The sequence below is a fragment of the Balaenoptera ricei genome, chromosome 5, assembly GCF_028023285.1.
Source record: "Balaenoptera ricei isolate mBalRic1 chromosome 5, mBalRic1.hap2, whole genome shotgun sequence".
Classification (NCBI taxonomy): domain Eukaryota; kingdom Metazoa; phylum Chordata; class Mammalia; order Artiodactyla; family Balaenopteridae; genus Balaenoptera; species Balaenoptera ricei.
In genome coordinates this window covers 24127324-24142763 of record NC_082643.1, presented here as the reverse complement: position 1 = coordinate 24142763, position 15440 = coordinate 24127324, and the positions used below count along the sequence as shown (strand labels likewise).

General features: G+C 57.0%; 1 protein-coding gene across 1 annotated transcript in view; it reads left to right on the top strand.

Annotated features, from left to right (window-relative positions):
• PPP2R2C (protein phosphatase 2 regulatory subunit Bgamma) overlaps window positions 1-14109 on the top strand; it is a 137949-nt gene extending 123840 nt beyond the window's left edge. Inside the window, exons 8-9 of the mRNA XM_059923925.1 lie at window positions 5109-5200; window positions 13739-14109. Coding sequence (XP_059779908.1) covers window positions 5109-5200; window positions 13739-14030 — 384 coding nt within the window. The 3' untranslated portion in view covers window positions 14031-14109. The remainder of the gene's footprint in view (window positions 1-5108; window positions 5201-13738) is intronic.
• The last annotated feature ends 1331 nt before the right edge of the window (window positions 14110-15440 follow it).

The window sequence follows — 15440 nt, the reverse complement described above, 5'->3', positions numbered from 1 at the left end:
CAGGGGACAAAGATGAGCATCCGGCTGGGCTCAGTTTGAGGGTGCAGACGATGGCTTCCCTCCCCCGGAGCCGGCGTCTGCAGTCCTACCATTAACGCAGGCTAAGCACTGCCCTCTCCCAGGGAGCGTCCTTAGCTAGTGATACAGCGGTGAAATGGGAGCGGGGTACATTTCTAAATCCTCGGTGCAGGCTTCTTCAGCCAGGCATACAGGATGAAGCATGGGACACCTTCCTGGAAAGTCGTTTATTATTTTTCTGTTATGATTCATCCATATGTATTAGGGAGTAGAAAACAAAATTCATGTGATGTTAAATTTGGCGGGGACTGGAAAGAAATATGGGACTGTTTTAAAGCTGCACCAGTTATGTCTTTAGCTGGGGCAGTCTGGGAGGCTTCTTGAAGGAGGTGACATTTGTGCTGGACCTTGTAGGATGAGTAGGATTTGGTTGTGCAGATGTGAGTGGGAAAACACCCCCCCCCCAGAAGACCCAGCCAAACCCTCATAGTGTCACCAAGTATTGGGTGCACACAGAGTGCCACATATATTTTTCACCTCTATTCCTTACTGCCCCTGTGAATGGGGTGATATCGGCCCCACTTGACAGGAAGGGAACCTGGGATGCTGAGAGGTTAGGATATAGGGAGCTGCCTTACAGTTGGGCAGTGACAGATTCGGGGCCCAAATGGGAGCTGCACAGCCCCCTTCCCTGTCTTCCTTCCCTGCCAAGGCCTGGGGTAGGGCAGTGTCCTGGGAGGCGGAGGGGCCCCACTGGGAAGGGGCACAGAGCTGAGAGGGGAAGACGGGGTACTCAGAGTCTGACCTGGGACACGTGTGCTTCTGGCAGCTCCACACCCACAGGGATGTCTGGGGCGGCTCCGATGCCCTTCCCCTGCCCCCCAGCTCCCTCGGGATGATGGATTCATGAAAGGGCCCCTTTGTTAGCCACTTGTGTTTACTGGAGGTCCTGCCACTCCCTCCGGTTCTGACCCACAGGCCTCCTGCTCCCACTGCACATCCCAGAAAGGGATCAGCCCCTCCTCTACCCTTGGGAACGGGAGGGGTCAGAGATTGGGGCAGGAATGACTTAACCCCTGCTCAGGCCTGTGGGACTGACTGTTCTGGCACCTTCCCAGAGCATGCCCTTCCCAGAACCTGCCCAGGGACATGACTGTGTCCAACCCCCTGAGGCCCCTCAGCCTTTCGTGTCCCTGGTGTCAGCAAAAGCCCCCAGACCCTGAAACTAGGTGCAGTGTTTAATGTGAGCATTTTGTGGGGAGAGGGTCCAGAGCCTTCAGATTCCCAAAGCACGTGAGGACCCAATAAAGCGGGAGAATCACTGCTCTGGAGGACCAGGTCCAAAGCTGGGTGCTTGGCTTCTGGCCCAGCTGACCTATTGATTCTAAAATAGTAATCTTTACATAAAACCAACATAACTAACATTTTTTAGCTGTTAGGGGCTAGAAATTGTGTATAACAGAATTGTGTTTGGCTGATTTGCAGTACTGAATAGATAGGGGCTTTTCTCCCTTCACAAGAAGCCTGGAGTATCCTAGAATACTTAGTGGCTTTGTGACCTGCTCTGTAGCCACTTCTGTGATTTAGTTCACCATCGTTTGAGTGTTGGTTTTCTACCTTCATATTTGATACCTCATGGTGGCAAAACGGCTGCCACAACTCCAGGAACTATGTCGACCATCTGTTCAGGAAAGGAGGAAATGCGAAAGACTGTGCTGGTTGGACCTGTGGTATGTTTTATTATGAACACAAAAGCTTTCCCAGAACACTCCTCAGAAGACCTCTTACAACTCGTTGGCTAGAACAGGCCCATGACCAGGCTGGAAAAATTAGTAGGTTTACGGCCTCTGTGGTTGAAGAAGACAGGGAGAAAAGAGTAGGGATGGGTGTTGAGTGAGCCTTAGCACGTGCTTCATTGACCTAAGACCTTGGCACACTTTTCCTCTTCTAAGCCTCCCAGCTGTCCTGGGAGGTGGGGACAGTGTTCTCTCTATCCCATTTTATTTGGAGAAAATTGAGTTAAATGGCGTATCTGTGGTGGTAGAGTAGCAAGCAGCCGACCTTAGATTCGTCTCTCTTACTCCATAGTCAGCACCTTTCCTCACCCTGCCGCCAGAGGGCAGGAGGCACTCAGTATGCAGGAGAGAAGAGCACGTGTGTTTGGACGAGTGCATCAGTGAGGCTGCCTTGAGTGCAAGGAGCACACACAAACGTGCCGACCTGGAGGGGGGAACACGAGCGTCTTAACCATCTGTCTGTGGCCAGGAATGACATCAGGCGCCATTTATCCCTACTCATCTTAGTCGTACACATACGGGGCTGGTGCTTTGTGCCCCACTAGGCCCTGGGCTCAGAGGGAGGGAGGAGCCGTGGCCTCACCCTCAAGGGTCCCAGATGACAGGAACACAGTGAACCTGAGCCTGGTGTGGCCATGGGCTAGGAGATCTCTAGCCACAGACACACACCACGTGAGAGGCGCTGAGGGCTTCTGAGGAAGCAGAGTGGAGAAAGGGGAACAGCTGGGGGAGGGTCCTGCTATTTCTTCAGACAGGTGGCCCACCTGGGGAGCCCAGCCCCACCGTCTCCAGTTGCCTCTAACCCCACTCATTTATTTTTAAAAAATGTATTGAGGTCCTGTGATGTGCCAGGCCCTGTGCACCCCACTGGGAAATTGTTAGGGAACAAGACAAATAAGTCCTGCCTAGAGGGGCATCCGTTTCAGCAGGGAAGAGGACCAGAAACCAAGCAAATAGGTGAAATAATCACAAGCTTCCAAAAGAGTGACAAACCAGGGGCTGAGGCAGAGAAAGCAGGGATGCTGAAGCCTAGGGGAAATAAGGGCATGAGCCCTCTACAGGGAGGGTGTTCCCAGAGGAGGCAAGAGCAAGTGCAAAGGTCCTGAGGCAGGAACATGGTTAGTACGCTCAAGAAATGGTGAGGAGAGACTTCCCTGTGGGGTCCAGTGGTTAAGACTGCGCTTCCAATGCAGGGGGCGCTGGTTCAATCCCTGGTCAGGGAACTAAGATCCCACATGCCACACGGCATGGCCAAAAAAAAAAAAAAAAGGAATGGTGAGGAGCCAGCTGGAGCAGAGTGAACATATGGGAGAGAAGAAGAGCCTGAGGTCAGAGAGGTGACCAGGGGGACTTGTGTGCACCGGAGGGTTTTGAGCAGAGGCATGACGTGATTCAGCTTGGTTTCAAAGGGATCCCTCTGCTGCCCGTAAGATAGACCAGGGCTGGGGATTGGGGTGTAGGCAGACACAAGGAGAGTAGTCAGGAGTCGTTTGCAATAAGCTGGGTGGTGGTGCTTGGAGCAGGGTGGCAACGTAGGACAGATGTGGTGAGAAGGGCCTGGGTTCCGGATTGCTTTGGATTCTGGACAGGCTGAGTGTGCGTATGAGAGACAAGAAGTGTGTGGAAACATGCTGTCACCTGTGGCCTTTGTACCTTTGTACGGGAAGGATGGGGGACGGTAGAGGGACCAGGGTTCACTAGCCTTGAGGGGTCTGGACGGTCCAGTGTGGGCTTTGGGGAGAGAGGTCCTGGCTGGAGAGAAACATCTGGGTGATGTCAGCATATGGACAGAATTTAAAACAGGAGTGCAGGGAATTCCCTGGCAGTGCAGTGGTTAGGACTCGGCACTTTCACTGCTGAGGGACCGAGTTCAATCCCTCATTGGGGAACTAAGATCCCATAAGCTGCGAGGCATGGCCAAAAAATAAAAATAAAGCAGCAGGAGTGCAGGTTGAGTGGGAAGAGAAGGGCAGCGGAGCAAGCTTTGTGGGCGGGGCGGGCAGGGACCCCTCTCTGGGGAGGGGCATGCCATCCGAGGCCTGAGGAAGCCCTGTGTTAAGAACCTTCCAGGCTGCGGGGTCAATATAAACACACACTAAGTCAGGGCAGGAACCTCAGGTACACCTGATGCCCTGAGGAGTCAGAGAGAGAAGTTCAGCCCGGGGGAGTCCAGGGGGGCTGCCAGAGGAGGAGACCTACTCTAAATCTGGGTTTTTAAAGATGAATAAGAGGTTCCCCGACAGAAAAGGACAAAAACCCCCTTTTTCTTCCCCACCCCTCCCTGCACTTGACCCTTGGTTTGTGGCCAGTGTCACTGCCCAGCAGGAGTTGGACATTTTTTTCTCTCCATCCCACCATAGTTAATCGGGGTCGCAAACACCTACCTGGTGCTTTGCCCCATGGTCGTCGCCCTGAATCTTCATGCTCTTCTCCGGTGGGGGTAATCTCATGACCCGCTTTTCAGACGGGAAACCTGAGGCTCATAGCAGCTAAGTGACTACCCTGGGTCACAGAGGGGCAGAGCCAGGAGTTCAGGCTTCATGTTACCCATTTACCTGCCCCTTCCGCCACCCAGAGGGCAGGGCCATGTCCCCGAAGAGAGCTGGCACCCAGGAGGCCCCGTGGGTGCAGAGCCTGTGGGATGGGGCTACAGTCAGATGGACGCAGGTCATGGGACATCGCCATCTCTCCTGTGGTGTCTGGTAACCCTGGGAGAGGATCCTGGTCTTCCACTTGTACGCTGTGTGACTCTGGGCCAGTTACTTAACCTCTGAGCTTCAGTGCCCCATCTATAAAACAGGACAGGTGGCGTCTGTGGAGATCACGCTTGAGAGCCCTGTGTGAATTCTCCTTCCCCTTTTCTCCATGATGGTCACCAATCTGCTCATGGTGACTATGGTCCTCAGGGGACATGACCCTATACCAAATAGTCACTTACATTTGATCCCAGAACAGCCCATGAGGTGTGTGCTCTTATCATTTTAAGGATGAATAAACCAAGGCTCAGAGAGGTGAAGACACTGTCCAGGGTCACACAGCCAGGGAGGAGCAAAGCCAGGATTTGGTCCCCTTTGGCGTTATTCCCTCTGTCACTGTGACTGTCCCCTCTCTGGCCACAGCTCAGGGGTCGGCCATGGGCCAGGCTATGGACCCTTCCCGATGAGCAGGGCTGAGTTGGGAGTGCCATCCAAACCCCGGAGGGCACAGCCCTGCTCAATGAGACCCTCCTCGTGGAGGGGGGCCAGGACTGTCGGGGTGCCCCCCTCGGCTCACCCCGTCCCCTTCTCTCACCAGGTCCACGATTACCTTCGGAGCAAGCTCTGTTCCCTGTATGAGAACGACTGCATTTTTGACAAGTTCGAATGCGCCTGGAATGGGAGCGACAGGTAACCTCAGACCTTGGACCCCACCCAGCTAACTAGGGACCTTCCACTCTGCAGGGCCGGCTGGTGACCTGGGCGGGATGTGTCAGGGGAACTAACTGTTATCAAGCCTGAGGAATCAAGGTGTTCCAAGGAGCCCCAGTCTTTCCTGTGGCAGGTTCGAGCTCTCAGCTCTCAGATTCAAGGGCAGAAATGAAACGTCACATTCTGAAACTATACCTAACGTCCATGTGGAGCCCTGTTCTCCTGAGTGGTAGTGGAAACATCTTTAGTCAATTCCGGGTCCCTCACCGTGCAGCCCCTTCCCCAGGTTGTCAGGAGTGAGGGCTGTTCAGGTGCCAGAGCCCCGAGGCGGGGAGGGCTTTAGCCACCGGTCTACACCCGCCTCCACCCTCCTCCGGCCATCGTGGTTGTAGCTTCAGGCCCACTGGGCTCCGGGGAGCATGGCGGAGCTCCTGCACCTTTTGGGGCTGGGGGCGTCCACAGGTGCAGCCGCCTCTCACAGCCCCACCCACCGGGGAAATGGCTCTGAGCCTGACCTGAGTTCCTGCTTCCCCATCACCTGGCTCAGCCCAGGGCGAGTGTGGACAGGGAAGGCCCAGGGCAGGGACCCAGCTGACCAGACCGTGCAGGGATGGAAAGAACTCTGGCCAGGAGATTGGCCTGTCGGCCGTCACACTTCACTAGCGGAGCGGGTTTGGCGAGGGAGAAGGGGCGGAGGGAGAGCCGGCAGCCTTCGACTCAGGTGCCATCCCGGGGTGCGTCCATTCACATGGACCCCGTCAGTCCTGCGTGTCCGGCCGGGAGCAGCCTGGGCTGTCCCCGATTTCTGAGTGTGGCCGGCACCGCCGTGGTCGTGTGAGAGCTTCTGTGCTACCACCCTGTGTGGCTGTGAGCACAGACCCACCAGGACCGTCAGGGAAGATGGGTGGGGACCCAAGGGGGGTCGAGCTGCTGTGTCCGGGGTGGGGCTCCCTTAGAGCTTCTGCCAGCATCCTGGGGCTCACTTGGCCTGAGGAGTCTCCAAGTGGACAGTGCTCTCAGAGGAACCAGTACGGTGGGCACAGGGCGTCCGCTGAAGGACACTTAGAAAACCAGGTGGAGGCCCTGGCCTGAGACCGGGCTGATGCAGCGGGGTCAGAGGGGACCCGCGGCACTCCCTCCAGGGGCCTGCCCCCAGGCTGACACACTGGGGGTTCCCCAGGGATTACCGGCAGTAGGTCTGGGGCTGGGGGGTCTATTAGAATCTCAGAAGATGGCAAAAAGGGGATTCCAACACTACTGTGTGTGTGTCTGTCTGTCTGCCTGCCTGTCTGTCTTTCTGTCTTTATGCGTTGGGCTCCCAGTGGTTGTGACCACTGCCCGCCTTTCCTTCACATCACCGCCAGGGGGCGTCCATGAACAGGGATGCTGGGCTTCCAGAGACTGGAGCCGCCTTCTCTTCCTGGCTTTCGGGTGCCCAGCCTGGAGCTGCTGTCCTGCCTCTCACCCACCACTTCCTGCCATGCACTTTACATGCCAGCCACCCCAGCCCTGGTAGTCCCTGCCACCTTCCTCCACAACCCGCTCTACTCCCACCCCCTGGAACCCTGACACACTGCCCCTGGCTCACTCCTGCTGTCACCTCACTTTACTGACTCAACTCAAGGCCACCTCCTCCAGGAAGCCCTCGGGGTCCTCTGCATCTTGACACCCCCAGCCTCCTGGGTTTTCCTTCTGTGTCTTTCCGTTTATTACATGTTTTCATCTTGCCTCTGTTTGCCTTCCCCACTGGTTGAGGTGCCCCTGGGAGTGGGACTGTCGCTCAGCCCATCCTGAGCCCCTCACTTGGGGCCTCAGGAGTGTCCAGTCAATGGTTGTTGACCTTCTGGAAGGCATAGGGGTATGCCACCTCCTTCCACTTCAGCACAAGCATCCTATGAGCCCAGCAAGCCCCATAGAGGAGGATCCCAAGGTAAATAAAGCCTGGTCCCGGCCTTCCAGGAGCTCAGAGGCAAAGGGGAGAAGCAAGTGCTGCCCTCCAGGGCCCTCAGCCTTGAAAACCAAAGCAAACCTTCTGAATCCCTCAGCTCAGCGTTTTCTGTCCTTCTCATGTTAATGGGAAGCTTCCAGCATGCCAGTTGTATAGGTAGCAGCACAGAGCTGGTGGTTTTCAGCACAGAGCTGATAACCCTCACAGCGCCCCTTACTCAACTCTAGCAAGACTTAGATGGGCAGCCTGGGGGCGAGGAAAGGGCAGCGGTTTTGGGGTCAGACACCCTCGATTTCCAGACCATGCTCCACCACTCTCCAACTGCATGCTTGAATAAGCCACCTGACTTCTCTGAGTCTGCTCACCTGGAAAGTAGTTCTAATAAATCATGACTTTCAAGGGCTGCTTTGAGGGTAAGACCCTGTGTGTGAAACTCCTGGCAAGGCCATGGCTCCACATTGGCAGCGGAGGGTCCGATGATTTGCACACACCGGTCTGTTGTTCGTCTTGTCTGAAAGAACCCTGCTGAGCCACCAAGACCCACCTCAAATGCCACCTCTTCTAGGAAGCTCCCCTTGACCTGTTCTGCCTGGGAAGAAGGGATTTGTGTCAACCAAGTATCTTCCAGTTGCAGGAATCAGATAAGCCTAAGCTTGTTCTGAGAAGTTCCAGCAAGGCTACCCCAGGGCTCATGCTGTACCTTTGGGGCCATCTCCTCTCTGTCCACTCCCATCTCTGAGCCTCCCTGCTTCTTCTTAAACACTAGCCTCATCCTCTCCTACTACAGATGGCTCCCCCTTGCTGTTCGGGATGGTGACCCCAAATAGTCCCCCTTCCATTGTCCTCTCAGCCCACAATCACCCTTCTAGGTATACGGAAAATTCTCATGGAAGGCTCTGATTGGCTTTGTTTGGGTCACATGCTCACTTTGGAGCCAATCAGCATGGACATGATTTATTGCATGCCACAGTTGGCCAGCAGGGGGCGGTAGAGCACCATGATTGTTCACTCTCCAGAACCACAGGGATGGGGCAGGAGCCTTTCCCCAGGGGAAAGAAGAGAGCCTGGGGACAAGGGCAGCCAGGACCGTGGTCCCCACGTGCAGGTGAGGAAAATGAGGCTGGCAGAGGTGAAGCAACTTGCCTAGATGCAAGCCAGGGCAGGGACTGCCCTTTTCCCTGTTAAAAGAACCTTCTGGAATGTTAGAGAACACCTAAGAATGGGAGCAATGGGCCATCCTGTCCTGGTGTGGTTTGCAGGGCGCTGGGACCTGGTGTTTCGAGGTGAGAGAGACCCCTCCCTGCAGGTGTGGTGGGGTTCCCTCCCCCCCAGAGGTGTCAGCTGCATCCCTCAGCCAAATGGAAGGAGGATTAGCAGCTGTGTGGGTTACAAATAACTTTAATGATCTCACTCTCCCTTCCCCTGATGGCTCAGGAGAAGGATGGGTGTTGTGTGAAAGCGCCCACTGGGTTCTGTGAACTGTTCCCTAGAGAAATGGATGGCGGGAGGGCGGCCTTCTCTCTTCTCTCGCCCCTGCCGGCAGGGAGGGAGGGGGCGAGGCCCCCCTGGTCGGGCCCCTTGGCACGCAGATTCCTTCTCTGGGAATCCGTCACCCACTCTCTCCTTCTGCTTCCCTAGTCTTGGACTCCCAGTCAGACAGGTGGGTGGGGCTTCAGGCCACACGGATGCTTAGAATCCAGAAATACCTGTTGGCATTTAATACATAACAGGAGGTGGGATTTATTGAGCTCAGCACTGTTCTAAGTGTTTTACCTTGTTATCTAGTCCATTCTCACCAGGGGCTGGGGTCCCTCATTACCCAATTTTATAGCTGGGAAAACTGCACGGGGAGCTAGGAAGCATGTCAGGGGCAGAGCTGGGATCTGGACCCAGGTGGTTGACCCGACCCAAGCACTGTCCACACTGCATGTGCTTGTGGAGTGTGCCTTTGCCTTTGCCTTTTAGGCCCAAGTAAAGCAGGTGGAAAGAGAAAGGCCTCCCTCCCTGTCTTCCCCAGGTCACCCAGCATCAGGGCCTCCTGCCCGGCTCCTGACCCCAGTCTGAGCTGGTGAGCTCCACTCTTTCCGCTTCACAGCAGCTGCTCTGGGCCCAGGGAAGGGAGGCCTTGGCCCTTGGAACTCTCCGATTCCCCCATCCAACGTGCTGCACCTACCCCCAGGCTGCTGAGCCCACCACGGGCGGGGCTGGTATGGGTTTTAAGAGCTTCTAAGTGGGTCTGTGCCCCTGCAGGCTCTGGGAGGACCACCGCATAGCATGGGGGTGAGGGACATCACAAGGAGCGGGGAGATGAGCAAGGGGTGGAGGAAGGAGAGAATCCACCTTCTCTTGCTGCTGGCTTGGCAGTGTCATCCCAGTGTCACCCAGTGTCCCAGGGCCAGGCAGAGCAGGCGATCAGGAAGGAGCAAAAGCAGGGGTCCCCTCGTAATGAAGCTCGGCCCCCCTGGCTCCATCGGCACTGACCTGTGCACAGGTCCCTGTGCCGGGGGCCCGCCCTGTGACCCAGCCTGATGCAGAGCCTGACACCCGTGCACGCCAGCTGTGGGAGTGACAGGGGGCGTCTGGCGGGGTCCCAGGCAGGCCCCCCTCTTGTTGTCTGCAGACAGGCCTGGTGGGCTTGCTGCCCTGAGTCGGGAGGTCAGAGTTCATCCCCACTGGTCACCCCCAACCCCCGAGGCCTCAGGAGTCCCTCGGCAGGGCGTGCACACGCATACACACACACAGGCACACAGACACACACGCACGCGCACGCACGCTGGCAACTAGCCCAGCGCACCCTCCTCCTCCCTGCCTCGGGCTCCTCCTCGCTCACCTTGCAGAAGGGGCTCCAGGCCTCGGTCCGGCCCTGCATGCTCACCTGGCCCGTGCTCGCAGCCCCACTGTCTCTCCTGAACACGAAGACTCGGGCGTGGCTTCCCTGTACCCGCAGAGGCCCTTGGTCGCTGCCACCTGCTCCCCTGCCCTCCTCTCGCCCCTCCAGCCCTGCTGTGTCTGAGAGGCGGGAAGAAGGGCAGCGGAGAGTGCAGACCCGGGCAGTGGTTCCCCGGTGTCACCTCCCGGGCTGTGTGGGAAGGCCAAGGTCAATGCGACGAGCCCTGTCCCTGCAGCACCCCCTGCTACCCCCACCCCATGCCCTGGCCTTGGGACACTTGGGCGCTGGCTGGCAGGATGGCCCCTCTGACCCCACCCCCAGCCTCACGGAGGCGCCAACCTCACCCCGCCCTCCTCCCTGTCTTCTGGCCCAAACAAGGGCGACCCTTGGCTGGCTGAGCCACTGCACTCCGGTGATGACCCGGGCGAGGGTCACACGCCTGGACCCCGAGGGGAAGCCGCTGGCACACACAGCAGCCCCAGGGCAGCCCCCAGAGACCTGGGCTTGGGCTTCAGTGACGTTTAGATGCCAGATCTTCTCTGCTTTGGGGGCATCTTCAAGCTTAGCCCCCTCCCTGCTTCCCCCATGGGCGGTGGCACTGTCGTGAAGTCTCACGGGCCATAACTTAGGCGACATCAGAGCCAACCCAGCCTTTCCTGGCGTGAGCTGACCTCTGAGGAGAGAAGGGGGGCTTCCTTGGGAAGGAGGGAGCAGAGGGCACTCTCCCCCACCCCCCTACCCCCCGCCAGCAGCGCTGGGGGGCTCCTCACGCCCACCCAGCACCTCCGCAGGCATGTCATTTCATCAGCAGCACTCGGGTCTATTCACACCAATTAAGGTTTTAGAACAGAAGAGAATAGAGCCAGAAAGCGCGTTAGAGTTCTCCACCCACCCTCCCTTCCTCACGTCCGGGGATTAGACAAACCTCTTAAAAGGCAGAACCCTTTGACTGCCACCTGCCACCACTCCCCAGGTAGTGTCCGAGAAGCCCCCTCCACTCACCCCTGGTCTGTCCCCTGTCCCCGTGCAGGGGGGAGGCTGGGCAGGTTGTTTCAGGCCTTCCTGAGTCTTCCGAGGGTGGCTGTGACCGTGTGTGACCCTGCCATGGCATTCAGTGATCCATTCACTCATTCATTCATTCATTCATTCATTCGTCAGGTATGTAGTGAGCCCCTACTGGGGGCAGGTACCTTCTGAACCTGCAGGTCTGGCAGTGAATGAGAGAAGCTTCTGGCCCTTCAGTGCATTTGGTTTACGAAGCATTTACTGAGTCTTCTCGTCCCCGGGGCATGGGGGGGTGGGCGGCTCTGCTTGGTCTGTTCCTGTTGGCTGCTGCGGGGGGTTGTCTTTCTTTCAAGGACCACTTCCCCCATAGGTGGCCAAGCCAGGCCCTGGGGACTCAGACAAGACACGCCTGCATGGGGAGCCCCCGCCTCTGCCGAGGAGGTAGAGGCACGGGGGGTGGGGGCTGCTGGCCTACGGGCGATTAGCGCTGCGAGGTGAGCCCGGAGGGGTCCCCACCTGCCCCTCCAGCTCCCATCTCCACCCTCCTCCACAGAGACTATACCTGGAGGCCGACCCCATGGGCTGCATCCACAGGCCTCTGTGCCCACTGGCTTCTGGCCGGGTTTAACCACTGGGGACCCTAGAAGGAGACTGAGGGTGGAGAGAGAGGCCAGAGCATTTATTCCCCCTTGTTTCCTGTCGTCTTGACTGACTGTGTCCCTTTGGGCACAGCTCCCTTCTGAGGACAGCCCCCTTCACACAGATCTCTCTGGCTCTGTCTCTTTCTCTCTCTCTCTCCTGTGACTCCTCTTTCCCCTCACCTCTCAGGCCTGGGGGTGGTTTCAAAATCTCCAAATGTACCAGTCCCAGGGCACAGCACTTTCCCTGTGTTCCCTTAGAACCTTCCAGAACATTTGCGAACAGTCTTTCTGTGGAGCGCCTCTCCAACCACCCAGTTGGCACGTGCCCTCTGCCCCCTGCTGGGGCCCAGGTGGGCCTCACCCCCTTCCGCCTGGACGCCCCTAGAACGTCTGCGGAAGAGCCACTTTATGGAAGGGGCTTTCCATCCTCGTTGCCCCAAGATACCTACCCATCCATCTCTGAACGCAAGGTCAGGGAGAGCAGTTTGGGTGTCGAGGGGAGGTAGCACTAACATGCAGATTGTGGCTCTGGTGGGAGGCCGGCCTCACGGGCACACGGCCATCGCCAGGAACCGCACAGCCTGGGCAGGGAGCTGCTTGTGGGCCGGCCCAGACTTGCCAGGCCCCAAGCCAAGTGAAAGGCCCTTCCTGTGAAGGATCAGAGGTCAGAGGGGCAGACTTATCAGTGAGAAAGGAGACAAAGTGCTGTACCAATCACATTAGGAGACGGATGTCACTCTACCCTCTTCCTCTGCTGGGGCGATCCCTCTCCTTGAGCAGTTTCAGGAACCAGGCAGCGGAGGGGCCTCCCCAACCCACATCCAGGCCATCACCGCCTAGAAAGGACCGACATTAAGGGATGGTCCACAGGCGAGGTGACAGGTGACTTGTAATGACAACTTGTCCATTCTCATGTGGGCCCCGGGGAGGTGGGCTTCCCTGGGTCTCCCATGAAGATGCTACAGGCTGGGGCCTCAGGTACCACACTCTCCTGGTGTCAGCCCAGGTTCTCCCACAAGAAGGAAATATGTTACGAGGACATATGTCACTTTCAGCCTGTGACTCCACATCATTCGGGGAGCCTGAGCATCTGACCCTGCACAGCTCAGCGCACGGGATTACTCCTGTGACTCGGGTGATACTGAAGGCGTGGCTCATGCGCATAACCCTTGTAAACCGAGGGGGCCTCCTGGCTCATCTTGGAGCAATGACACCGTCAGGAAGGACAGTTCATCTCCTAAAGGGAGGAGGGATTCCAATCTGTCCGCATCTCTCCTGAAGAACATTGAAGGGGACCACTTCCTTACCCTCAGTATTGTTTTCTGGAATTCACTCCCACCTCCCCAGTTACTTTGTATGCCCCGCCCCCAGCTGCTCCAAAACCCAACCCCTTTCTCCAGGCCCAGGCCCATGTAGGTGGTATTCTTTTCTCTCCCATCTCTTACTGTGTAGATTAACATCCTTCCTCTGGTCCAACAGGAATCCCTTCTCCTTAGGAGAGGTGGGGAGTGGATAGACACATGTAGAATGCTCTTCAGCAGAACGGGGAGGTCTGTGAACACCTGCACATTGATGGTGTGCAGACAGTGATCGTTTAGTCACTCAACTATTCAGACACCAGGAGGGTCCTGGGTCCCCGCCAGAAGGGCACATCTGGCTGATTCAGGGGCCTGCCCTTTGTCAGCACAGAGTTTGTAGCCCAGTGTCTCCTGTGTTTATTTCCCTTTGCTCCTCTTCTGCTGTTGCCTGGTCTTACTGAAAGTCTAGGGCTCTCTCTTTTGGACTAAAGGGCAAACAAAGTACAAGGGGATGTTTTTATGATGTTTGGGGCAGAGCATTAAACGGGTCTCAGTTCCTGGCCCTGTGTGCTGAGGCAGCCGAGATGTGAGGGAGGACAAGAGACCCTAAGAGAAGGTGGGAAGAGGCAGGCGTGTCCCCCGTCGGCTTCCCGGGCCATTGCCCTGCAGCCCCGGGAGGAGGGGCGGGCTTCTCTCTTCCGTTTCCTCGCCTGACGCCGCTCCGTCTCCCGCCAGCGTCATCATGACCGGGGCCTACAACAACTTCTTCCGCATGTTTGACCGGAACACCAAGCGGGATGTGACCCTGGAGGCGTCGCGGGAGAGCAGCAAGCCCCGGGCGGTGCTCAAGCCGCGGCGCGTGTGCGTGGGCGGCAAGCGGAGGCGGGACGACATCAGCGTGGACAGCTTGGACTTCACCAAAAAGATCCTGCACACGGCCTGGCACCCGGCCGAGAACATCATCGCCATCGCGGCCACCAACAACCTGTACATCTTCCAGGACAAGGTCAACTCCGACATGCACTAGGCGCCACACGGCCGCGCGCGGAGCGGCCACCAGGGGGCGCCGGGCCGTCCGTCCCGCATTCCCGGGGCCGGACCGCCTTTGCTGGTGATTGTTTGAAAACAGGAAAAAGGATTCACAGTAAACCGACGTGATTGTCGGCCTTGAAGTTCAGTTCTTTCATCCCGTACTTTAACCGCGTGCAGTCGTTCCCACCTTATTAGGATTTTTACCTCTGCGCGTTAATTTTTCACTCCAGAGGTTCCTTTCTGGGGACGCGGGAGCCCCGGAGCCATTTCTCTCGCGCGCCTCACTGGCCCCAGATCAGGGCTCCGGGGACAGAGAACGAAGCTCAAACAAGCCAGCCAGGGATTCTTTTGATGATAAATGGAGCAATTGCCACTGTTTCAGAGCCGAGGGTCTCACCTTTTTGCTTTTTGGATCGTGAATTCATGCTGAGAATTTGGAAGCTCCTCTTTTAGGTTATTTTAATGTCTTTGAATATCCCAGGTCTGTTACAGTTTCTTGAGAGGAAGGGGAATGGAATCCCATGTGTGTGCCTGTTTTCTTCACCATTTAAACCACCCTTCGCGAGCATCTGCCCCGTGCTGGGCGTGGTGCCGGCCCCCCAGGCCCATGGGTCCATCCCTACAGCCGCTCTGTGGCTCTCCTGTCATCCTGCAACCATCACTGGCACCTCGTGGGAACTCGTACTGGCTCCCTCCATGATCTTTCTGAATCTTCATCACGACCCTGTGAAGTGGTTGCCTATTCATTTCCTCCATAAATGCCAACTGTGCACTGAGTGCCAGGCTCTGTGCCAGGTGCCAGGGATTAAAGGTGAATAACTTGTCTTTCCCATTGTGCACACAAGAAAACTGAGGCCCAAGGCCTGCACCAACCAAGGGGGGAGTCAGGAATCCCGTCCAGGCCCTCCCACAAGGCCCTTTATAACCCACCATGTTGGTGGCTCATGTTAAAGCAGCATTCTAGCCTGGAAGCTTCTGGAAACATCTCTTCGTGTTGTGAAGCAGGACAGAGCAGGTGGGACAATGACGAGGGTCCGGGGAGAATCGAGACACAGAATGCAGAAGACCCCCGGGGTGCCCCTCGCCTGTTGGGTAACGAGGAACTCCGCCCTCTCTCCACCCCACATCTGTACCCCAGCTCCTTTTCCAGATGCACTGAACTGCCTCCAAAAGAAAATTGCATGTTATCACCATTTTAGGATAAATTTTCTTCTATGACCCACAGTCGCAAAGGACACTTCCCCTCGGGCCACAGAGAATGCGGTATTTCCAGGACAGTTCCTCCCGCTCTGTCAGGACCAGATCGGCCCACCCGCCAACCACGCCCACTTGTCTTTGCCCTTGGAACTGGCAGCAGAACCACGTGGCTTGCATTCTGATTCAAAAAGCGGAGTTCAGAGGCCCG